This window comes from Strigops habroptila, chromosome 5 (genome assembly GCF_004027225.2).
Source record: "Strigops habroptila isolate Jane chromosome 5, bStrHab1.2.pri, whole genome shotgun sequence".
NCBI classification, from domain to species: Eukaryota; Metazoa; Chordata; class Aves; order Psittaciformes; family Psittacidae; genus Strigops; species Strigops habroptila.
Window position 1 is genome coordinate 59,175,189 of NC_044281.2, and position 22,320 is coordinate 59,197,508.

General features: G+C 65.9%; 4 protein-coding genes across 9 annotated transcripts; 3 read left to right on the forward strand and 1 right to left on the reverse strand.

Annotated features, from left to right (window-relative positions):
* Positions 1-36: 36 nt before the first annotated feature.
* Positions 37-11,690, forward strand: PNKD (PNKD metallo-beta-lactamase domain containing). Of its 5 annotated transcripts, XM_030488488.1 has the most exons (10): positions 37-122; positions 374-587; positions 8,954-9,069; positions 9,275-9,387; positions 9,632-9,690; positions 9,834-9,926; positions 10,165-10,328; positions 10,442-10,528; positions 10,621-10,736; positions 10,925-11,690. In XM_030488488.1, exons 1-10 carry the CDS (start codon positions 59-61, stop codon positions 11,096-11,098), a joined length of 1,200 nt encoding a protein of 399 aa, XP_030344348.1. In that variant the 5' UTR covers positions 37-58; the 3' UTR covers positions 11,099-11,690. The 5 variants fall into 5 exon arrangements, with proteins under 5 accessions (XP_030344348.1, XP_030344343.1, XP_030344347.1 ...); XM_030488483.1 differs by lacking the exons at positions 37-122; positions 374-587 and adding an exon at positions 7,584-7,833 and having other exon boundaries at positions 10,422-10,528; positions 10,658-10,736; XM_030488487.1 differs by lacking the exons at positions 37-122; positions 374-587 and adding an exon at positions 7,584-7,833.
* TMBIM1 (transmembrane BAX inhibitor motif containing 1) lies at positions 1,317-7,359 on the reverse strand. Of its 2 annotated transcripts, none has more exons than XM_030488489.1 (12): positions 7,069-7,193; positions 4,038-4,274; positions 3,848-3,930; positions 3,700-3,764; positions 3,515-3,568; positions 3,328-3,378; positions 3,127-3,166; positions 2,929-2,966; positions 2,618-2,705; positions 2,409-2,504; positions 2,096-2,149; positions 1,317-1,998 (listed from the first exon to the last, which is right to left on the reverse strand). In XM_030488489.1, the coding sequence occupies exons 2-12, from the start codon at positions 4,249-4,251 to the stop codon at positions 1,855-1,857; spliced, it is 927 nt and encodes a 308-aa protein (XP_030344349.1). In that variant the 5' UTR covers positions 4,252-4,274; positions 7,069-7,193; the 3' UTR covers positions 1,317-1,854. The 2 variants fall into 2 exon arrangements, with proteins under 2 accessions (XP_030344349.1, XP_030344350.1); XM_030488490.1 differs by having other exon boundaries at positions 1,319-1,998; positions 4,038-4,279; positions 7,142-7,359.
* Positions 11,691-11,850: 160 nt separating the features above from the next.
* Positions 11,851-14,444, forward strand: CATIP (ciliogenesis associated TTC17 interacting protein). The gene is given in 9 exon segments (XM_030488491.1): positions 11,851-12,002; positions 12,239-12,451; positions 12,564-12,619; positions 12,935-13,021; positions 13,165-13,335; positions 13,498-13,635; positions 13,638-13,782; positions 13,883-13,971; positions 14,200-14,444. Coding segments are annotated over 9 exon segments (1,200 nt in total). The 5' UTR covers positions 11,851-11,926; the 3' UTR covers positions 14,425-14,444.
* A 948-nt stretch (positions 14,445-15,392) lies between these two features.
* On the forward strand, positions 15,393-22,160 carry SLC11A1 (solute carrier family 11 member 1). The gene is made up of 15 exons (XM_030488495.1): positions 15,393-15,441; positions 15,998-16,131; positions 16,853-16,975; positions 17,304-17,423; positions 18,198-18,304; positions 18,397-18,467; positions 18,576-18,643; positions 18,777-18,932; positions 19,087-19,245; positions 19,422-19,511; positions 19,689-19,808; positions 20,287-20,436; positions 20,520-20,593; positions 21,285-21,438; positions 21,527-22,160. Exons 1-15 carry the CDS (start codon positions 15,402-15,404, stop codon positions 21,635-21,637), a joined length of 1,677 nt encoding a protein of 558 aa, XP_030344355.1. The 5' UTR covers positions 15,393-15,401; the 3' UTR covers positions 21,638-22,160.
* The last annotated feature ends 160 nt before the right edge of the window (positions 22,161-22,320 follow it).

Here is a 22,320-nt window from a genome sequence, read left to right on the forward strand (position 1 = left end):
AGTTTTTCGTGTCGGTGCCCGCCCCGGCACCCCCTCGCGGCGGACTGCAGCTCCCGGCATGCCGCGGGGCCGCCGCGGGGCCGCACGGATCGCCATGGCGGCGGCGCTCGGCGCGCTGCGGGGTAACGGCGGGCGGAGGGGCGCGGCCCCGGGGCGGGAGGGTCCCCCCGCTTCTTCCCGCGAACACCCCCCGGGGCGCGCCCAGGCCCGTCCCAGGCCAGGCGGAGGGCGAAGAGCCGCGCCCCGCGGTCTTGGCCCCGCCCCGCGTCCTCAGGCCCCTCGAGCGCCCCCTGCCTCCGGGGCGGGGCAGCGCAGGGGCAGCGCTCGTGGGGGGCGCCCCGCGGCCGCCTCTCTCTAACCCGTGTCCCCGCAGGGCTGCTGGCGGCAGCAGGACCGGCACCGCGCAATGCCCGGCCCCGGTGGTGTCTGTCGCCTCCCGGCACACGGCTCTTCAGGCAGAGCTGCCGCCGGCCGGCGGGGCCACGGTCCAGCCCGGAGCCTGGCCGTGGGGGACTCCCCGAGGGCGTGGAGTACATTCCCACCCGCAAGAAGGGCAAGAACCCGATGAAGCCGGTGGGGGTGGCCTGGTGAGTGGCTCGGGCCGCGGGAGAGGCTCGGCACCAGGAGGCTTTGCTGCTCTGCAGGGCCGGGGGCACACAGGGGATCGTGGGGGGCTGCAGTGCTGAGCTGGGGGGCACAGGGCACTTGTTTCCCCACCGGCTCTCTCCATCTTCTGCCCACTGTCTGTCCTGCAGGGCGATCGGATTGCCCTCCGGCATCATCCTCTTCCTCCTGGTTAAGCGGGAAGTGGACAAAAACCGTCTGGAGCAGCTCAAAATCCGCCAAAAGATGCTAGAAGCCACCCGGGGCGAGTACGAGTCGGAGCGATACAAGAGGGTGGCCCGGGGGGCATAGCCAGGCTGCCCCCACCCCAGGCATGGCACCCCCAAGGGACTGGTCAAGGGGACACCAGCCCCATGGGACAGACAGCACTGGCACCTGCACTCCCTGTCCAGCCTGTGGGGTGGTTGTGGGGCTGCATAGGGACAAATAAACATTATCCCTCGTGAGCAGAACAGCTTGGTGCCTCCGCAGTCACTGCCCCAGCCCTGCCTGCCCCTCTGCTGTGGGGGGGGGGGGAACCCAGCTGCTCTGCAGCCAGGTGGAGGAGTACGGGGAGGGAGGCCAGCCGTGGGGCAGCTTGACCTTGGTTTGTCCATCCCAAAGCATTGTTTGCGCTGCCAGGGCCGCAGCCCCCACGGAGCCTGCCCGCAGGAGTTCGGGGGAGCCGCCACACCAGTGAGACCGGGACAGGCTGGAAAAGTAAAGTGTTTTATTTAGCAAGTGCAACTTTCTCCACATCCGCAGCTGCAGGGCCTTGGCAACACAAGCTCTGCCATGAGTCCCACCACGGGGGTCCCCGCTGCCCCCTGCTCGCACCGGGCACTGCTGCAGCTCGGGAACGGGGCACGGCCTGAGCCGCATTTAAGGCACCGAGTGAATGACACTAACAGGGCTCTCCAGAAATATCCCAACACAATCCCAGTGCTGCTGCGAGCTCTCTGAGCCCAGGCAGGATCGTGGCACTCTGCTACCAGCCCGGCACTGCCGGCATGGCCTCAGCAAGCAGTGCTGAGGCTGGACACTGCCTAAACACAGGCAGCCGGTTCAGGCAGCCGGTTCCCCCACACTACCCTTGGAGGCTTGTGGGGGTGGGTCGAGGGAAGCCCTTTCCTTAGCAGTCTATGGGTAGGGATGCCGAAGCGTTAGGAGTCGTCGTCAGTAGCCGTATCCTGTACAGAGGCCAGAGAAAGGGGTGAGAGGCAGCAGGGTAGGGACAGGAGGGGTCCCAGGCTAATCCCGGCCCACGATCTGCAGGATGAAGGTGAAGATGTAGATGATGTCGGTGTAGATGGTGAGGGCACCGTAGATGTACTCCTCGGGGCTTAATGTGTTCTTCCTGTTCCCCAGCACAAGTTGGGTGTCATAGGCAAGGAACTGGAGTGGGGCAGAGAGCGTCAGGCAAGGACCAAGGCAGGGTTCCCCCTCCCAGTCCCTGCCTGACACCCTCTGCCCACCCCAGCCAACAACTCACCAGGGTGAAGGCGATGGCGCCGATGGCTGCATACAGCATGTGGAGCCAGGGGACCTGCGCGGGGATGGGAACACGGGCAGGGTGAGCCTGGCAGGCAGCAGACAAGGCAGGGCACGTCCTGCCCGCACCCGGATCCCAGGAGCTGCTGCTGACGCCAACCCACCCTCTCCCTGTGGGCAAACTGCCTGTGCCGTGGCCAGGACCACACCCTGCTTCCCCGCAAAGGGGGCCACCCGAACCCCCCTGCCAGCCCTGGGGACACCCCGCCGGTGACACCCATGGCACCCCACAGCCCCTCTGCCCCCCCACTCACATATCTGAAGGAGAGGACGATGGCGGTGACAATCCCGGTCACCATGACCACAATGCCCAGCACACAGAAGAGCCCTGGACACGATGTAAAATCAACCTGACGGGGGAGACACACACATGTGACGGGAGAGCCCAGAGTGTCTCCACTGCCTGGCTTCCTCTGCCTGACCCCCCCTACCAGGGCAGGGCAGGGCATGTCCCCCTCCTTGCCTTGGTCTGGAAGCAGAAGATGGTGACAATGATGGCCACGATGGCAGTGATGAGCATGGCGATCAGGACAGCACTGGTCTGGTACATGCTGCAAACGGAGGGGACAACCAGAGTCACCCAAGCTTCAGCATCCCCCTCCCAGGGCGGTTTTGGTGACCCTCCCAGCCCTGATCCTGGACAGGGACGCCGCTGTCCCCAACCCCAGGGGACCAGATTGTCCCCTGGCTCCCAGCAGCCTCTCATTTGAGCCACCCGCCTCGTGCACGACAAGAGGGAGCCCAGCTCCTGCCACCACAGCGCCCGGGGCATACCTGGCAATTGTCCCCGTCATCAGCCCCATGGCCAGCGTCTGCAGGAGAGAAGAAAGGTGGGCTCAAGGGGTGAGCAGCCCCATGGAGGGCAGCAGTTCCTGGCTGCCCCTGCCTGTCCCCCTAACCCTCCCAGCCTGCCTGGGGAGCTGGGGTGCTGTGGGGGCACCACCAGCCCCCCGCCAGCCCCAGCCCACTCACAAAGATGCTCAGCAGGATGATGTTCCAGGGAAAGCGTCTCCTGCGGATGAAACCAGGGTAGGGAGGTCAGCTGGAGACAGTGGCCATGTTGTGTCCCCATGGTCCCCATTCCCTGGGGGCAAAGACCCTCCTCTGCCCTAGAGAACCCCCCTCTATATCCACACTCCCCCATCACAGTGGACCCAGCCAGCAGCAACTCACCGGGGACCCTGGCAGCAGGCCAGCACCAGGTAGGTCACCAGGAACACGGCACTGCAGAGAGAGACAACGGATGTCAACCTGCAACCCCCCCACCAGGACCCCCAGGGCTGGAGGCTGTGACTGTGGGGTGCCAGCTGCTGGAGAGCACCCCAGGATGGGGGGCACAAGCCAGCAGACCCCTACTCACTATGAGGCATAGTAGATGGCAACGTTCCTCTGGACGAAGGAGCGGACTGGGTGGCTGTGGGATAGAAGGATGAGTGTCAGGGAAGGGGGGTCAGGAACTACTATCCCCTCAGGACCCCCTCAGGGGAAAAAGGGCCAGGACTCCTCCTTCTTCAGGGCAAGGCTAAGGAGGGACCCTCCACTCACACAAAGGTGAACATGGCGATGATCCCCACCGTCACCAGGAGCTGCAAGGAGATGATGGCATAGACCTGCAAGAGAAGTGGGGGTCAGCACCCGGCCCCCACCCTGGCAGGTGCCCCCCAACGGCCGCCCCCAGCCCCCCGGGACTTGCCTTGCGGATGAAGGTGTGCCGGACTTTTCTGTCATCCCAGTCAGCCGATTGGAAGGGGGAGCCGTCCCCCATGCCATTGTCACCTGCGGTGAGGGACGCCATCAGCACCAGGGTCAGCCATGCAGCCCCCCCAAAGCACCCCTGTTTCTAGTGCCCCCCCAAAACAAAACCCCAAGATGCCCCCACTTACCAAACCGAACAGGCATGGTGGGCATGGCCATCCCTGGCTGGGGGTACCCCCCTGCCACTGGGTACCCCCCTGGTTGTGCGTACCCCCCTGCTGCAGGGTATCCCCCGGGCTGCGGGTACCCCCCATAGTGGGGGGGCTGGGGGTACCCAGCTGGGGGCTGGGGGTACAGGGGGTTCTTGTCATCGTAGGCAGGTGGTGCGCTGGGCTGCGCCATGCCGGCTCCCTGCGTCTCCCACAGGTACCTGGAGGGGAGAGAAGATGGGGGGAGTCTTAGCGCAGGTCCCCCTCCCCAGGCAGGACGTATCCCTGGCAAGTGAAGCCGCAGGGACACAGCGGGCAGCGGAGCCTCCCAGTTTAATAGAGGCTTCTAATTAATAAGGGTGAGTTGACCTCAACAAGAGTGGGTCAATGAGACGCGCAGGACGTCCCCACAGTCCTTCAACCAGGGCCACCCCATTCCTGCGCTCTGAGTCCCCGGCGCCTGCGTCAGTGGCAGCCATGGGCAGGGCATGGCCACGCGCTGACTCAAGACGCCACAGCAGGGGGGACATGACCTTTCTGGCCTCTGGAGCCCACCCTGCCATCACCAGGGGGCACGGAGCACGTACATCCCCACCATGCCCCGGCTGGTCTCTGGCTCCTGGCAGCACCATGCTGGGGACAAACGGCATCACCCTGCCTCACCCCCATCACACCCATGCAGATCCCACTGCCCCCCGCCCATTCCGGGGGTGCCCCCACCCATCAGCCCAGTGGGACACACAGCCGCTCCAGAGTCCCCCCAGAGAGTTCTAGGGACAAGTGCCACCTGTGTCACCTCGGAGGGAGGTGGATGTGTCCCTGGGGAGGGGAGCCAGGACCCCCCAGCCCGGGGCTGAGCTCCCCTCCCCGGCTGCACCGGGCCCCCGTGCAGAGCCCCCGGCAGCCATGAGCAGCCAGCCGGGCCCAGGGCCAGCTGCTGGGCTGGGTGCCGGGAGGAGGAGCAGGAGGAGCAGGAGGAGGAAGGCGGCAGGCATCTCCAAACGCTGGAAAACAAAGGCACTGCCAGGAGGCAGTGCCAGGCCTGCCACCCCCCGGTGCTGGCAGTGGGGATGCCCACCATGAGCCCCAGACAGGAACCAGAGCCCCCCACATCCTCCCTGCACACAGCGATGATGTGACCCCAGGACGTGTCCCAGGAAGGGACAAGAATCCGAACCCAGCCGGGCACAGGCTGGGTGGGAATGGGCACTTCCTCCAGTGTGACGCCAGTGCTTCCCGCAGCCGGGCTGGGTGGGCCACAGTGCCAGGGCTCAGTGTCTGTCCCTCCCACCATCTGTCTGTCCCAGCCACGCCAACCTTCGCCATCACGATGACAGCAGTACCAAAAATAACCAGCGTGGCAGTGACCACCCAGTTGGGAAGTTTCACTTTCCCTGCTCTGCGGAGTCCCAGAAAGCACCCATTGTCCCCTGGCACCACCTCGTCTGCGGGGCCAAGGAAAGGTGCAAAACAGGACCCTGACACCAGGAAAACCCCCATGACTGGCACCACCCCAGTTAGGTGGGACCAGAGTCCCCAGGAGGGAACCCAGGGGAAAGTGGGCTGTATCCAGCCAGCACATGGCCATCGGGGAGTCCCACCCTGTGCCCATGGCCGGCACCCCATGGCAGGGGTCTGCCGCCTGCCCCAGCCCCTCCTGTCCCACCCCAGGGGGTGGCCATGGGGATGGGGCAGGAACCAGCCTGACGGGTGCCTGCGGCCGCTGCACCCAGGAAGGCAGGCAGCACCCTGCACCCTCCCCAGGCGGCAGCACAGCGAGGCCCTGAAACCACAGGTCACGAATCACAGGGCCACCCGAGCTGGCTCGGTGGCCCCGGTGGGACAGGGTGCTGCTCAGCACAGCACCGTGACTCAGCACAGATAAGGCACATGTGGCAGGACCCAAGGCACAAGGCGGCTGTCACCCCCAGCACAGCCCCACGGGTAGGCCCGACAGACACCCTGGCGTTTCGACTAGGCTCAGGCCCCACCATCACCAGCTCCACAGGGAGCCTGGGTGCCAAGGGACACCTTGTGGTGAGACCAAGGTTTGAGGTGGGGGCCAAGGCTTCCCACTTTCCCCATGGCTCCCCACTGTGAGGCTGCCTGGAAAAGCAGCCGACTTCCTAGAAGAGCCTGGAAGCTCCCACCAGTACAGCACGGCTTAGTATGGCACAGAGCTGCCGACAAGGGCGAGACACAGAGGACCCCGTGGTACAGCATGGCACGCCTTCATACAGGATGGCACAGCGTGGTACGGCACGGCACGGCTTTGTACGGCACGACCCAACTTAAACCAGCTCAGTCCAGCCCTGCGGAGCCGGGGTGGGGTCAGTGCAGCCCACCCGAGCCAGGATCCTTGCTGCCTGCCCCCGAGCCGCTCATACAGGACAGGAGTTTGCCAGAGCTCAGCATCACCACTGCCTCTCTGTACCCCACCTCGGTGCCCCCCACCTCGGGCCGGTACCCCACAGTGCCACACCATACACTGTGGGCACAGACCCGCGCCCTCACCTCCTGAGACACCCCACGGGTCCGCGGGTTCACCCTCCACAGCACAAAGGACGGTGCTCCCCCCCGACCATCCCACACCACGCCCCAATTCCCCCCTCACGCTATCCCGTGGGGTCCGCTAACCGGCACCAGCCCCACAGCGCTGTCCCCCCAGCGCACAGCGGGGCCAGACCGGGGTCCCGCGGGAGGGACGTGGGGCAGGACCCCACGGGCAGGGCCCCGGTCCGGCCCCGCTGCCCCCGCCGCGCCGGACCGCGACTCGAAGTGCCCCCCACCCTGGGGATGGGGGTGCGGGGGTTCGCAGCACGTCCCCGAGGTTCAGGGCCCGGCCTCCCACCCTCGCCCGGTCCCTGCTGGGACACCCCTCCGCTGGCTGTGGCACCGGAAGGCGCCGGAACAGGGGGAGTGGAAGGGGAACCAGGCGAGGGGAAGCCGGCGGGGGGGAGTCGGGGAAAGGGGGGGGGCACCACCAGGACGGGGGGGTGGTCCCCTGTGTCTCACCCTTGTCAGCGGCCCTACGCGGAAACCGGGAGCGCCGAGTAGTGCCGAGCGGGGCCGGGCCACCCTACCTGCTGCGCACTGCTCCGCCGGGCGGCGGCCGCGACGAGCCGGGACGGGGCGGACGGAGCGGACAGGGCGGGGGAAGGCACCGCCCGCCCTCTTGCCCGCCGCGCCCCCCCGCGGCGGCTCCGCGCTGCTGCGCTCCGGCCGGTGGAGCTGGGCAGGAGGGAAGCGCTCCCCGGACGGACCCCGCTAATCCCCCCCGGCTCAACGGGGCCCCAACCGCCCCCCCGGGACCTCCTTCCCGCCGGCTCTGACGTCACGTCGGGACCCCCCTTTTCTACGCAGTGACGTCAGCTGGGGGACACCCCTCGCGGCGCTGGCAGGGCGGGGGAATCCCTCCTCGCCGCCGGTGACGCGATCGCTGTGTCCCCGTCGCCCCCCCCCCCAGCCCCGGTTCCGGGCGGCAGTGACGCGGCGTGACCAGCAGGGGGCGCGGCGGCGGGGAGTGGGCGTGGCCGGGACGGAGGCAGCGTGACGCAGGCGGGGGGCGCGTCCGCGGCGGCATGGCCGCGGGGCGGGGCGGGCGGCAGCCGGGCCATGGCCGCGCCGCGCTGCGGGTGGTGGCGGCCGGTGCTCGCGGGCTGGGCGCCGCCTGCCTGCGCCGCTGCCCGCCGCTCCGCCTGCCGCTCCGCCGCCTCGCCTGCCGCGCCGCCGCCGCCTTCATGGCCCTCGCCGGACCGCTGCTGTTCCGCGTGGGGTGAGTGCCCGCCGCTCCCGTACCCCCGCCGGGAGGGAGCTACCGCCGCCCGCCTTTGTTCTGCCTCCGGGAGGAACGGCCCGTCCGCCCCTGCTTGCACCGAGTACCCTTCAGGGAGGCACCGGGGCCAGCACGGTGTGCTCCGGCACCGCCGGCTGCTCAGCACGCCCGGCCGGTGGGGATGAAGGCGGGCGGTGTCAGCGCGGTTACGGGGGGGGGGCTCCGCAGGGCCGGCAGTCAGCCACTGGCTCCCCCAGCACGGTGATGATCCCCCTCGGACCTGACACCGCACCCCGGGGCTCCTTCCCTCGGGTCTAATCATTAACCCAGCCGGTGCCCCCGCCGTGGCCTTGCTGCCCGCTGCTGGCAGGAGCTCCCGGCTTCGGGCTCCCAACCCCCACGGGTGCAGGGGAGGCCCGGCTCCTGCCAGGATCCCTCCCCGCTGTACCTGCCGGTGCCAGCGTGGAGGATGTGACCATCCAGGGCATGCCCTTCGCCCGGGGAAGGGCTTTGCAACACCGGCCTTTGCATGTCCTTCATGGCACCAGCCCCAAAGCGCTGCTGTATAATGCGGGAGTCCCCCGAGCCCCTACTCTGCGTCTGTTGCACCCCTGCGTAGCGTATTTCTTGCTTCCCTTTTTCTCAGTCTGTTTTGCTCCTGCTTCCCTCTTCCCCGGGGCCGTGGCACCCAGAGGAGGCCCTTGGAGTGGGGTCAGCCCTGGGTATGGCCCCCCCCAGGGCTGAGGGAAGGGGAGAGCAGCCGGGGATACTCAGCAGCCAGAGCACGGCTGCAGGCAAAGCCGTGGGGCTGCATCCCTTCGTGGTGAGCAGAGCCATCCTGGACAGATGGACGGACAGATGGACACCCCTGCTGTGATGCCTTCCCAAACCCCCCCCCCTTCCCGGTCCTTGCTGCCCGTAGCAATTGCAGGGGAACCAACTCTGCCCTCTGCAGATGCAGGGCAGGAAAGCGGGAAGGACACCCCTTCCAGCCCCTAATGTTTGAAAGTGACCTTGTACGTGTCTCCCGGGGGGGTCCCGGCCCTAGCAATAGCCCCCTCCCCGAGTGAGCTCCTTGGGGATGCTGGGGGTTAACGCCGGGGGTATCTGCCCTCCCCAGGTACAGCCTGTACACCCGCACGCGGCTGGGCTACCTCTTCTACCAGCGGCAGGTGAGGAAGGCCCGGGAGCGGTACCCACATGGCCACTCCGTGTCCCAGCCATGCTGCTTCCCGGGTGAGTCCTGCTGGGACACCCCCCGTGGCCCTGTCATGTCCCGCAGCACTGGCACTGTGGGGTGGGGAGGGGTTTCCATCGCTAAATTGCCTAAAGCATGTTTAGCTGAAAATTGGATTTAAGACACGGGGAGTTTAGCCTGTCCACTCAACCCTTCCCACATGGGGGGGTCGTGCCTTGATGTGTGTCTGTCTGTGCCCCCCAGGGGTGAAAATCCTGCCTATTCCCGTGCTTTCCAACAACTACAGCTACCTGGTCATCGACACCAGCTCCGGCCGGGCGGCTGCCATCGACCCCTCTGACCCACTGGCTGTGCAGGTGAGGTCCCTGCAGCCACCCCAACCCCCTGTTCGGGTGTCCCTGGTTGAGGAGGGTGGCATGTCTCTGGCTTCTCTGGGGGCAGAGGGGTGCAAATCTGCTCCTAATCTGCAGCCCTTGGTGCCCAAGGCAAGGCTGGAGGGTGGCAGGGCTCGGGAGCTGGGGGGGGGTGTGTTAGAAGGAGACTGGTACGTGGGGTCTTGTGTCCCTCCCTAATCCTTCTGTCTGTCCCCCCCATTCTCAGGCTGCCATTGAAAAAGAGGGGGTGACACTAGAGGCCATATTCTGCACCCACAAACACTGGTAAGGGGCAAAGAGGGGACACTGGGCTGGTCAGTGGCTGCTGTGGAGGGTGCCCCAGCTGAGGTCACCCCCCAGCCCAAGCCCAGCTGGTGGGGAGGGATATGGGGGGTCACAGTCAGGGGCACTGACCTCCCCATCTGCAGGGACCACAGCGGGGGAAACGCAGAGCTCTGCCAGCAGCACAGCTCCTGCAAGGTGTACGGCAGCGCCCTCGATTCCATCCCAGACCTCACCAGGTAAGTCCTGTGCCCTGCACCCCTGTAAATTTGGGGGGGGAGCTACACCCCCAACCATCACTATCTGCTCCACTCACCAGTCCATCCCCCAAATACCACATTGCCCCCTTTGTGGTCAGAGATCCGGCACACTTATGACACTAGTGCACCAGGGAAGGGTTGCACTGGGAGGTGGCAGTTTTGAGGTGCTGGGTGGGAAACATAACACCCTGACAGTGCACCCCTGTGCCCGGAGCAGCCCACTTACAGATAGAGAGAAGGTGAGCGTGGGCTGCCTGACCTTCCAGGCGCTTGCCACGCCTGGCCACACCGTGGGCCATATGGTGTACGTGCTGGATGGGGAGCCCTTCGGCGGCCCCCCCTGCCTCTTCTCCGGCGACCTCCTCTTCCTCTCTGGCTGCGGTGAGTGCGCCTGACCCCAGACCTTGGTTGATATGGGGTTCCCACCCTGGGAGGAGCTTGGGGGGGACCCCCCAGTATTTCCCCCTGTGACAGGCGGTTGCATGGGGGTCCAGGCAGGCTGTTTGAGGGCTCCGCTGAGACCATGCTCGCCTCCCTGGACTTGGCCATGGGCTTGGGCGAGGACACGCTGCTGTGGCCAGGTGAGTGTCCCCAACAGTGTGGCAGAGCCACTGGTGTCCCCCCCTAGCTCCTGCTGGGTGGGGGCAATGCTGAGGGGTACAGGGGTCCACAGGCCACGAGTACGCACTGGAGTGCCTGACCTTTGCCAGCTTCCTGGAGCTGGACAACCCCGCACTGGACCAGAAGTGGCAGTGGGTGATGCAGCAGCGCCAGGAGAAGAGGATCACGGTGAGACCGGGGGGTTCCCTGACTGCACCCCACCATCAACCAAGCCCCTCACGGGGTTCCCCATCACCTCTCTTGCATGGCAGGTGCCATAGGGGAAGGGGGTGCTGGGGGGATGTCCTGGCTCCCTGCTGGAGGTGCTGCCTCCGGTGGGGGTCTGAGCAGCTGCCCCCATCCTCTTTTCCTCGCAGTGCCCCTCCACGCTGGGGGAGGAGCAGACCTACAACCCCTTCCTGCGGACCCATCGGCCGGAGCTGCACGCAGTGCTGGGGCTGCAGCAAGGCGCGGGGGAGCACCCCGATGCCTTCCGTGCCCGTGTCCTCAAGGAGGTGCGGCGGCGCAAGGACCTCTACAAAGCCCCCTAGTCACCCTTTCCCTGGCACCCCCGTTTCCGTGGGGCCGGGTGCTGCTCTGGCACAGGCAGCCCAAGACTGTGTGGTTTGTTTTGCTGTGAATATCCCTCCTGGGGTGCAGTGTTTGGGGGTGTGTGTGGGAAGAGCGGACACCCCAATGTGGGCACCCCATAAGTGATCCCTGCCTTTGTTGCCCCAGACTTGGGGGTCACCAGCTGTTACATAGAAGCACCTCGATCCCCTTTGTGGGGGTCTGTAGCCCCCCACCCCACTGCTGGGGCTGTAGGGATGGCACCAAGGGCTTTTCCTAACCCTGCCCTTGTTTTTTTGAGAACCCCCAATTCCTCCCCTAGCATTCAGCCCCCCCCCCCACCTCCCCTCCCCTGGCAGCTCCCAGTGCTGTGCATCTCCTCTGGGGGGGCTGGGATGGAGCCAGCAATGTGGGCAGCCCAGTACTAGCTCCAGGCAGGGGCTTCTTCTCCAGCACCCCATGTTGGGGGCCATGGGGCCACAGTGGGGGAGGGAGGGGAGTGTTTACTGCTGTACTGGGGACTACAGTCCCCTCCTTTCCCCCCAATAAAAGACTAAGTTTGTTAGAGTTATACCTATTTGGCCCTATCCCTCCGCGGCCGCTGCCCCGCCCGCCCCGAAACCGCGCTGCGGCGTCGCGGCCCCTTTAAGAGGCGGGGCCATGCCGTTGCTATGGAGCCCGCTGAGGCGTCGCTGGGGGGCGCACCTGGGAGCGGCCCCGCAGGTCCGGGGCCGGGGGGGAGCCGCGGCCCGGGGGACACGCGCTGCCCCTCACCCGGGGGTCCGGTAGCAGGAGCCCCCCGGCGGGGCATGGAGCCCCCCCCCGAGTGCCCGCAGGAGACCCCAGCCCTGGCGGAGGAGGCTGCCAAGTTCCTGAACTTCATCGGTGGGTGCCCCCACCCCGCCGCCGGCCGTGCCCGGGGGTCCGCGAGGCGGGGGAAGGCGGGGGGACACACACACGGGACCGGGTCCATTGGGAGCGGGGCGGCCTGTGGGGGCTTGGACCGGGAAAATGGTGAGGGGCTGGGCCCAGCCGGCACGGAGGGGAAGGGGAGATTGAGGCGGGGGGTGCCCGGGCAGGGGGAGCATCCCTCGGGGCAGGGTGACCGTCACTCCGGGCAGGGCCGGGGGAGCTGGAGCGCTGCCTGTTCACCGAGACGCTGGACGTGGTGGCAGCTGAGGCCCAGCGCAGGGGCCCGGCATGGGGCCAGTGGTGGGTGTCAGCGCGGTGGGCACCCTACGAGCAGGCGGGTGAGCCGGTGCGGAGCTGCCTCCTGGTGCAGGCCGGGTCGCGCAGCAGGCAGGACGGGGTGCCAGCCTCCAGCAGCCTCAAAGGTGAGGTGGGGCGCAGCTGGGGTGTCCCCCCGCACCCCAAGGGCTGGTGCATCCCCACCCCGCCGGCCCCCGGGGGTGCGATGGTGGGCTGAGTGTGGCTCTGCTCTGCCAGCCTATCTGACCCCCGAGCTGGAGACCCTGGAGCAGGAGGAGCAGGAGTGTCTGGAGGTGACTGGGGTGGCGCTAGCGTGTCCCCTTTCCCGCTGTCTTGCTCCCTTGTCCTGGGATGAACCCTGCAGCAATGCCCTCTTGGGAGCTGCACCCCAAACAATGTCGCTGTGGTGTCCCCTCCCCAGCTCAGACATCGTGTCTGCCCTACCAGCATGGTCCCCATCCCCTACTCTGGGTGGCAGCTGGGGCAGGAAGCTTCCTACAGTGCATCTGGTGTGGTACCCTGATTGAAAGGGGTGCTGGGGTGTGCCACCTCAGAGATGGGGTTCCCTGGCTCTACCCCCCGCCCTGTGCCCCCCACTCCTCCCACAGCGCAGACCATACCCCGTACGGAGGAGGATCCACATGGTGAGCCACCAGCATGGGATGACTGTCACAAAGACCCTCCAGGAGGGAGAGGTGAGGTTGGCAGTGGAGTATCTCTCCCTTCTGCCCCCCAGATGGGTCACATCGCGGGGGGCACTCCCCAGGTTCCGAGGGGTGCTGTTCCTGGTGATGGTGGGGCTGTGGCTGCGCCGTGAGGTGGCTGGGTCTCTCTGCAGGCAGAGCCACAGTGCTGGAGCTTCATCTATAGCCGTGCCGAGCTGCAGGGGCTGCTGCCGGAGGGTGCCAGCCTCCTGCTGCTGCGGGTGCTGGCGTGCCGGCGGGAGGTGCCTCCCGGCCTCGTCTTCCCCACCATCAACACCGACGGCCACCTCTGCACCGCCAGCTACGTGAGCCGCCGCCCGGGGGAGCCAGTGGGATGGGGGCTCTGCTCAGGCTGGGGGTGCCAGGGTGGGATGTGGGAGTGGGGGTGACAGCACAGGGGGCACGGGCTGGGCACCCGGGGCAGGGGTGGCTCTGGGACGGGGTGACCCCTGGCTGTGCCCCCCCAGCGTGCCGTGGGTGTCGAGCCGCAGGCGCTGAGCTCGGCGGAGGCGGAGGTGTTCGTGATCGAGCGAGCCGTGCACGGCAGAGCGGACGCCTCCACCGTCTGGCACAGCAGCTTCCTCCCCAGCGGGTACGGATGCGGGGTCCAGCCGGGGCCCCCCAAGCCCAGCGGGGACCCAGCAGCGGGGTCACTGGCTCTTCCCCTAGCAGGCGTTTGGCTCGGCTGGTGCAGGTCGGCAGTCCCATGGTAATGCGGCTGCAGGATGAGTCTGTCTCAGGTGCAGAGACAGGTACTGAACAGGCAGAGGCTGCGCCCCCCAGCACGGGCAGCCCTTGCCTGCTGTCTGGCAGCCAAATGGGGAATACCCTGCCCTGCCTTTCTGCTGCCAGGTGGGGTCAAGCCCCAGCCCCCCTTCCCCAAGCAGCCCCTGGACTGGGAGGAGGACATCCAGCTCTTCTCCTGGTTCCTGGGCAGAAAGGTGAGACAGGGAGACATGGGGACAACGGGACATGGGGCTGTGCCACCCCCCAGCAGGGTCACCCCTGAGGTGCGCAGGGGTCGCGGAGGGGGAAGCAGGGTGGCCAGCATCCTCCCCAACACCTCCTCAAGTGTGGGAAAGGACCCACGCGTCCTGACCCCCCACCCCGGCACAGAGCCCGGGGCGGGGACATCGGTGCCCGTGCCCACCCTGCCCACCCCGCCGCAGGAGGAGCTGCAAGAGTCCCACACCGCCTACATCCAGCAGCACCCCGAGCTCCAGGTTCTCCTGTCCGACTTCCTCCTGGCCTTGCTCCTGCAGCAGCCCCAAGACCCCGTCTCCTTCGCCGCAGAATTCTTTGCCCACAGGGAGCCTCCCGAGATCCCTTTCTCCTCCCCTGGGGCTGCCAACCCCAGCCCCACAACTTCCCACCCTGCGGCTCATAGGGAATAAAGCTGCCAGCACTGCCTGCCCAGGCCTGTTTGCTTTGGGGAAACTGAGGTACGGGGAGGGCGGGGGTGCTGAGCTGGGTACTGAGTTGTGTGCACGCCAGCCTCGGGGGGGACCCTGTCCCCCCTCCCAGCTGTTCTAGCCCCTGCCTGGGGGAAGGCACCTGGGGCAGACCCTGGAGCAGGGCCAGGCTCTCCTCCCCGTGCCCATCACCACATCACCCTGGGGGCAGACCCTGATGCCCACCTCTCTGTGGGACACAGCCTGGCTGGCAGAAGGGTGCCCTGGAGAAGCAACCGGTACTACCCAGGCACCCATGGGTGCCCCCAGAGTGCTCCCCTCCCACCTCCACACCCACGACGGGTTCTAGGCATGGGATGCCCTACTTATGTGGGCACAGCCTGATCTGCAACACACTGATCACCCCATCATTGGGGTCAAGGTTCCCCACCTGAGGGTGGTGTGAGCACCCCGTGCCGCAGAGCCTGCAGCTGAGGGTGCATTTTGACCTCCTCACATGCTTGTGCAATACAGGCCTGCTTCCTCCTCTCTCCCACTCCTCCAGCCTTTCCTCTACTCCCACGGGTCCAGCCCTCCCCATGCTGTGGGACACTGTCCCTTGTGTGCTGCAGCCACACAAGGAGAGCAGGACCCCTAGTGTGGCACAGTGACACCCAAGCATGCTCCCATATCCCTGTGTGCCCCGTGTTGGGATGTGTGTATGCATGGCACAGGGGAAGGGAGTCACTGGGTGCTCTGCTCCTGGCACAGGATGGGGGAACTGAGACCATGCACGTTCATAGCACCCAACCCCCACCAGGCAGGGCCCCTTTCCCAGCCCAGGGCAGCGGGTGGGGAAGGAGCGCTTCCTTCTCCTCTTCCTCGCGGGGGGGGGGAGAGGCGGGGAGGCAACTGGGGGGTCCTTTAAAAGCTGGGCGCAGGCATTGCACCCAGTGTCGAGGTCAGGCTTCCTCTGCACCATGTCCGGATCTGGCCCAGCCACGGCGTCGCTGGAGCCAGGTGAGCCCCATGACACTTGGGTCCCCCCGTGCCTCCTTTTCTCCCCTAGAGCCCCTTCCTTCTGCCCTGGGACCGCTCACTCTGCCGCTGCTCCAGCGGGCACCATCCACTTGAAGCCTGCCCTGGCCTCCCCACCTGCCCCTTCCTCTGTTCCCCCAAGCTCACCCGTGATTCACCCACGATCCCAGGACTTGGGTGGGTTGGGGGAGGACTGGGACCAATACCAGTCTCTTGTCCCCACTCCATGCCCATCCAGCAGCAGGACCCAGAGCAGGGTTCCCTCCTGCCCAGAAATGCACTTGGCTTTTGAGCTGTTGAAGACTGGTCTGGGATCAGGATTTTTTAGGGACACGTGAGCTGGAGGTGGCATCTGACCCCTTTGGGCAGCCACTGACAACCCCCATATAGCCACCCTCACAGCTGGCCCATAAAATGGGGTTCATCCCTTATGGGGCAGGTGGGACTGGGGGGGCTGCCAGCTCACCAGTGTCCTCGTCCCTGTGGCAGGCTGTTACCTCTCCTCCTCCTCTTCCTCACTCCCCACCCCTCCTCCCAGGCCTCACCGGGTCCCTGAACCGGGGCCAAGCCCAGACTTATGGCACCAGTGGGAGCCCAGTGACCCTGCAGCACCCCAGTATCCAGGACCAGACCTACCTGGATGAACGCATCAGCATCCCCAAGGGCGGCGGGGTAGGTGCTGCCCATCTGGCACCTCCATCTGAGGGTGGGCAGAGATGGGATGAGGGGTTGGGACCACAGAGAGCTGGAGGTGGGGAGGCAAAGGGGGTGGGAGACATACCTGGGATGTACCCTGGGGACCTCAGTGTCCCCAGGCCGGGCTCAGGAAAATCACAGCCCAGGGTGAGCGTTTCCATGCTTAAAGGTTTCCAGATGGGGAAACTGAGGCACGGAGTGAGGTGCTACCCAGCCGCAGGCATCACCCCGCTGCTCACACACCAGCCGTGCCCAGCCCAGCGGGGCTCCCCCAGGCTGTCTGTGCCGCACCAGCCCTACTCATCCCCATCCGGTCCCGGGGGATGAAAGGGAGAAGGGGAAGAATCGGGGTTTTCCCTGCCAGGAGGGTGGTGAAAGCAGGGCTCGGCAGTGCGATCCTACGGGTGCAATAAACGGTGCCTGACAGACCAGAGGCCTCCCTGCACATCACTGTCCAACCTGTCCCTGGGTGGGATGTGGGTCTTGCTGCCCCCCTGGCACTGCCGCTAACAGAGAGGGGCTGGGGGTCACAGCTTCCTCCACAGAGCAGCGAGGAGAAAAGTCCTTCATGTGTGAAATGCACCCGTGCGGGCCTCATCGGGCTTCCTAGCACCAGGCTAAAGGGGAGCGGGAGTGCAACTGGGAAATGCCGGTTTCGAATGAGAACTCTTTGCTCTGACCTGCTGCCTCTTCCCAGCCCGGCTTCAGCTTTAGGAAACTCTGGGCTTTCACCGGTCCAGGCTTCCTCATGAGCATCGCCTACCTGGACCCGGGCAACGTGGAGTCAGACCTGCAGTGCGGGGCGGTGGCGGGGTTCAAGGTGAGCCCTGGGCCCCGCCGGGGTCAGGAAGCAGCCGGGGCTTTCGTAACTTTTCCTGCGCCAACGGCCGCCCAGCCCCATGGCGAGCCCCATGGTTTCCCCAGCACGGGGAGCGGGAACGGCGCGGGGGGACCTGGGGGGGGACACACACATCATTGACACTGGGGGAGGGCACGCAGGGGTGCGAGAGGGCAACCCCTCTGCCTGGAGACCCCCCCCAGGCTCCTCTTCCCCCTGTCCCTGGGCTGGTTGGTAACCTTGCTGGGAGCCCTGGTGGCCGCATCCTGCGCAGTGCCCAGCTCCTGCTGCCTCCCTCCTGCCCCCTCAGCTGCTGTGGGTGCTGCTGTGGGCCACCGTCCTGGGGCTGCTGTGCCAGCGCCTGGCCATCCGGCTGGGAGTGGTGACTGGGAAGGACCTGGGCGAGATCTGCTACCTCTATTACCCCAAGGTGAGCACCACGGGGAGCCCCCCGGGGTCACAGCCTGGGGGAACCCCGCACTCTGGCTGGTGGTGATCCTGGCAGGACGGAGAAGAGCGGGAAGATGCCGTGAGGGCCCCACCTCTCCCAGGGACTCCCCAAAGCTCTTCCAGCCCCAGTGCCCCCCATCTAGCACCCACACCCCCCTGCAGCACAGGGGCCCGGGGCAAGGAGGGGAGAAGCAGCTGCCTTGGTGTCCTGGTCCAGTGTGGGGACACATGAGCGCGTCTCCCATGGGGTGAGCCCTGGCGTCGCAGCAGCAACGCACAGCAGGGACGCGGAGCGAGCCTGGGCGTGCTGGTAGGAAGTTGGAGGGGTTCAGGGGCATCATATGTCAAAGGAGGTGGGGAGCTAGATGTCCCATCTAGGTGGCAGGATCCTGATGGGGGAAACAAGAGATGAGATGATGGATGAATGACAGGTACCCAAATGGAGGGCTGGATACGTCCCTCTGCCCCAGCACACTCACAGAAGCATCATGTCCAGACAGCTGGGTCCTATCCTCAGCTCCCACTGGGGCAAGGATGGGGAGGAGGTGCAGGCTGGGACAGAGGATCCATCTTGCACCCTGAGATTATGTCATGGAAGAGGCTGGGGTGGTCTCCTGCTGTATTCATGCTGCTCTAGGTGGTCTGCCACAGCCTGGCGACAGGGACAGGGTCCCCACCCTGGACACTGTGCCAGCTTGCCCAGGGCTAAGCCTTGCTGTGGGCTCAAGCACCTCATGGTGCCCTGGCCCCCCAGGTGCCCCGTGTGCTGCTGTGGCTCATGATCGAGATCGCCATCATCGGCTCTGACATGCAGGAGGTGATCGGGACAGCCATCGCCTTCAGCCTGCTCTCAGCCGGACGGTGAGCTGCCCCATGGGGACCCCCCAGCCTCCCCTATGGCCCTGCTCCACTGAGGGGCATGTGTCTAACTGCCTCTCCTTGCCATCCTGCAGCATCCCCCTCTGGGGGGGGGTCCTCATCACCATCGTGGACACCCTCTTCTTCCTCTTCCTCGACAAGTACGGTGGGTGCCGGGCTGGGGGGATGAGGGGATGCTCACCTGCACAGCCCTGGTGCCCATGTGGCACTGGTGTGCCTGGCTCTGTCCCACCCCATCTCTCAACCTCTCCAGGGCTTCGCAAACTGGAGGCTTTCTTCGGCCTCCTCATCACCATCATGGCCCTGACTTTTGGCTACGAGGTGAAGGGGGGAGCTGGGGACACCCCTTTCCCTGCAGGGCGCTGGCAGGGGACCCCTGTGGTGCATCCCCACTGGCACTGGCCTGCAGAGGTGGAGGGAGCAGCTCACAGTGCTCCTTCCCACCGGTCCCCAGTACGTGATGGTGAGGCCGCGGCAGGTGGAGGTGCTGAAGGGCATTTTCCTGCCCTACTGCCCAGGCTGTGGGCGAGAGGAGCTGCTCCAGGCTGTGGGCATCGTTGGCGCCATCATTATGCCCCATAACATCTTCCTCCACTCCTCCCTGGTCAAGGTGAGACCAAGGCACTGCCATGGGCACTGCCATCCAGGCTGTCTCAGGGGACACTTGGTGGGGACCAGCTGGTCCTGGCTGGTCCAGGACACCCCCCTCCAGGACAGGGATGCTCACCTGACCCGGCGGCACCCATGTCACCCACTGTGCCCAGACACGAGACATCGACCGGTCCAAAAAGGAGGCAGTGCAAGAGGCCAACATGTATTTCCTGACTGAGTCCTGCCTGGCTCTCTCCATCTCCTTTCTTATCAACCTCTTTGTCATGGCTGTCTTTGGCGAGGCTTTCTACCACCAGCGGAACGAGGATGTGGTGAGTGTCACCTTGTGCCCGTGGGGAGGTGTTGGCTTTGCAGGCTGTGGAAACAGGCAGGGTGAGCACCCTTGGAAAGCGGGTGTCCTCATCCCCTGAGACGTGGTGTGCGGGAGGTCCTGTGTCTGTGGGGGCTACCGGGTGGCCATCACACTCGTGCCCACCGTGCATTGCAGCACAACAAGTGCATCAACAGCAGCATCAGCCGCTACGCCGGCATCTTCCCCACCAACAACGAGACAGTCTCTGTGGATATCTACCAAGGGGTAAGTGGCTCCAGGCTGTGCCCCACAGGCATCTGAACCCATGTGGGAGACATAGTGCTCCCCCCCCATGACCCCTGGGGCTGGGGGCTGCAGCGACCCTGCTGGAAGACTGGAAGCTGATGGGGGTGCCTGGGGTGGGGGACGCTTTGGGGTTCCCATGGGAGTTTTCCCTCACAGGGCGTCGTCCTGGGCTGCTATTTTGGGGCAGTGGCACTGTACATCTGGGCCATTGGGATCCTGGCAGCGGGACAGAGCTCCACCATGACCGGGACCTACGCGGGGCAGTTCGTCATGGAGGTGAGGGATGGGGGTGCTGGGATGCTGGTCCTTGCCCCCACGGGGAGCAGCTGAGGGGGATCACGGCAGGGGGACCCTATGGACTATTTGGCAGAGGGAATTGCCCCCCATTCCTGCAGGGAGCTGGGCATGGAGCGCTGCCCGCCCCGTGGGTGGCAGCTTGCTGACACCAGGGTCCCCAGGAGGTGGGATGGGGACAGTGCCCCCCCATTGCCGCGGCATGGCCACCCCCAGCCCCTGGGACACCCCTCCCAGAGGCGCCCTGTGGGTGCCCCATACGTTTCCCTAATGAGATGTTTTGCTTAATGAGCTGGAGCTGACATCTAGCGGGGCCCAGCAGCGCTGCAAGGGCCCGCTCGGCGCCCTGGCACGGGCGAGGGAGCGATGGGTTTCTCCGAGCCAGGGTTTGGGGGGCCGGCCTGTCCTGGTGCCCCGGGCACGGTGAGGGGCGAGGGCGCAGGTTTCTCCGTGTCCCCAGGGCTTCCTGCAGCTCCGCTGGTCCCGCTTCGCCCGGGTGCTCTTCACCCGCTCCTTCGCCATCCTGCCCACCGTCTTCGTGGCTGCCTTCAAGGATGTCAGCCACCTTACGGGCATGAATGACCTGCTCAACGTCCTGCAGAGCATCCTGGTAAGGGCGGGGGGGGGAGCATCACTTGCCTCCCAGCACCCTGGCCTGGTGGCTGTGTCCCCCTCACCCCCCTCTCCTTCCAGCTGCCCTTCGCTGTCCTGCCTGTCCTCACCTTCACCAGCCTGCGCCCGCTCATGCAGGACTTCGCCAACGGCCTGTGAGTGCCGGGGCGGGGGGAGGCACGGAGTGGGGGGCTCCAGCTGCAGACACCCTCCCTCTGGCCCATCCTGCCCCCCAACCATGCTGTGGGGACAGCTGGTGTATGGGCATTGGGGGAGGATGCTCATTCCCACCAGCCTAGGGCAATCAGAGCAGAGCAGGTATTAGACAGGAGGAAAATTAGATCCTAATTAGGTATTAGGAAAAAGTCTTCACTGTGAGGGTGGTGAGGCACTGGAACAGGTTGCCTGGAGAAGTTGTAGCTGTCTCATCCCTAGTAGTGTTCAAGACTAGGCTGGACAGGGCTTGGAGCAATGTGCTCTAGTGGAAGGTGTCCCTGCCCATGGCAGGGGTTTGGAACTGGATGACCTTTAAGGTTCCTTCCAACCCAAGCCATTCTATGACAGACCCCATCGCTGCCCTCTCCATCCTCATCCCAATGCTGCGTCCAACCCCCTTGGGCATTCCTGGGTCCTTAGCATCCCTCTGGCACTTTCAACCCTGCATTTGGAGGGTGGGACATGCCCAGAGCCCCATCGCAGGGGTGTAGTATAGCTGTGGGGTGCAGAGATGTCCCTCCCGGTTGGGGTCTTGCCCACCTACAACCCCGGGTCTCCCAGGCTGCTGTGCCTGGTGGCACACGGGGTGGGGGCTCTGCCCCAGCGCTGATGCTCGCTCCCTGCCTGCAGCCCGGGGAAGGTGCTGATGACCCTCATCACTGGGCTGGTCTGCGCCATCAATGTCTACTTCGTGGTGGACTTTCTGCCCACACTGCACAGCCTGGGCTACTACATCCCCCTGGGACTGCTGTTGGTCGCCTACGTGGTCTTCATCACCTACCTGGTAGGGCTGGAACTGCGGGAAGGGGCAGCTGAGTGGGGAACAGTGTCCCCGATGGGTGCCCACCGACCTGCCCTTTTTGTCCGCACAGATCTGGACGTGCAGCATCGCACACGGAGCCTGGTTCCTGGCCAGGGGCCACCATGACCGGTTCAGCTTTGGTGTCTCCCTCGACCCACCGGCGCTGGCAGCGACCCGGTGACAGACCCCGTCCCCCCCTCCCTGTCCAGCATGGCCCCCCCGCACTGATTTGATGCCACACCAAGCCCGCAGCTGATGTTCTGGCCAGACATGCGCCCATCAAGGAATTGGTTAACATCCAGGCAGCCCTCCCCACCAAGTTTTTAGACTCCCTCGCTCCCACCCCAATTCAGGAGTACTGGTCCAGGCTGGATGCGGGATGGGAAGAGTGCAGTGGGAAGTGCCCCCAGCCCTTGGAACAGAGGCTTCCGTGAATGAGCCGCCCCGGCTCATTAGTGCCGGGAACCGCCGGCCCCCGGGACCGCTAATTACCGCCCGGGACCGCTAATCACCTCCCAGGACCGCTAATCACCGCCCGGGACCGCTAACCAACCCTCACCGCCCGCGGACGGCGGGGCCAGCCCCCGGGAAGTCGAGGCCGCCAGCCCCAATGCCTGGAACCGGCTCCAGCCCCGGACCCGAGCCCCACGGGGGGGTCTTAAACTCGGGGGGGGGGACACGGCTGATAAACGGCGTGTTTGTGACCTGGCCTCAGCCTCGCTGCTGCTGAGCGCCCCGGGGCGGGGAGGGGACCCCCACAGCCCCCCCCATAGCCCGGGCCGGCTGCTTTGCCCCTGGCTTGGGGGGTGCGTACACCGGGACGCGGGAGCGGGAGCTCAGTCCCAGCTCCCTGCATTCCCCCGG

Coding starts and splice junctions, on each gene's coding strand:
- TMBIM1 (XM_030488489.1), bottom strand. CDS start 4,251: ATGGCGCAGCCCAGCGCACCACCTGCCTACGATGACAAGAACCCCCTG. Junction 3,765..3,847: donor GGCACACCTTCATCCGCAAG/GCAAGTCCCGGG, acceptor CTTCTCTTGCAG/GTCTATGCCATCATCTCCTT. Junction 2,706..2,928: donor ATGACGGGGACAATTGCCAG/GTATGCCCCGGG, acceptor CTCCGTTTGCAG/CATGTACCAGACCAGTGCTG.
- PNKD (XM_030488488.1), top strand. CDS start 59: ATGCCGCGGGGCCGCCGCGGGGCCGCACGGATCGCCATGGCGGCGGCG. Junction 123..373: donor GGCGCTCGGCGCGCTGCGGG/GTAACGGCGGGC, acceptor GTGTCCCCGCAG/GGCTGCTGGCGGCAGCAGGA. Junction 10,529..10,620: donor GGACACGCTGCTGTGGCCAG/GTGAGTGTCCCC, acceptor AGGGGTCCACAG/GCCACGAGTACGCACTGGAG.
- SLC11A1 (XM_030488495.1), top strand. CDS start 15,402: ATGTCCGGATCTGGCCCAGCCACGGCGTCGCTGGAGCCAG. Junction 19,512..19,688: donor CTGTGGATATCTACCAAGGG/GTAAGTGGCTCC, acceptor TTTCCCTCACAG/GGCGTCGTCCTGGGCTGCTA. Junction 20,594..21,284: donor CAGGACTTCGCCAACGGCCT/GTGAGTGCCGGG, acceptor CCCTGCCTGCAG/CCCGGGGAAGGTGCTGATGA.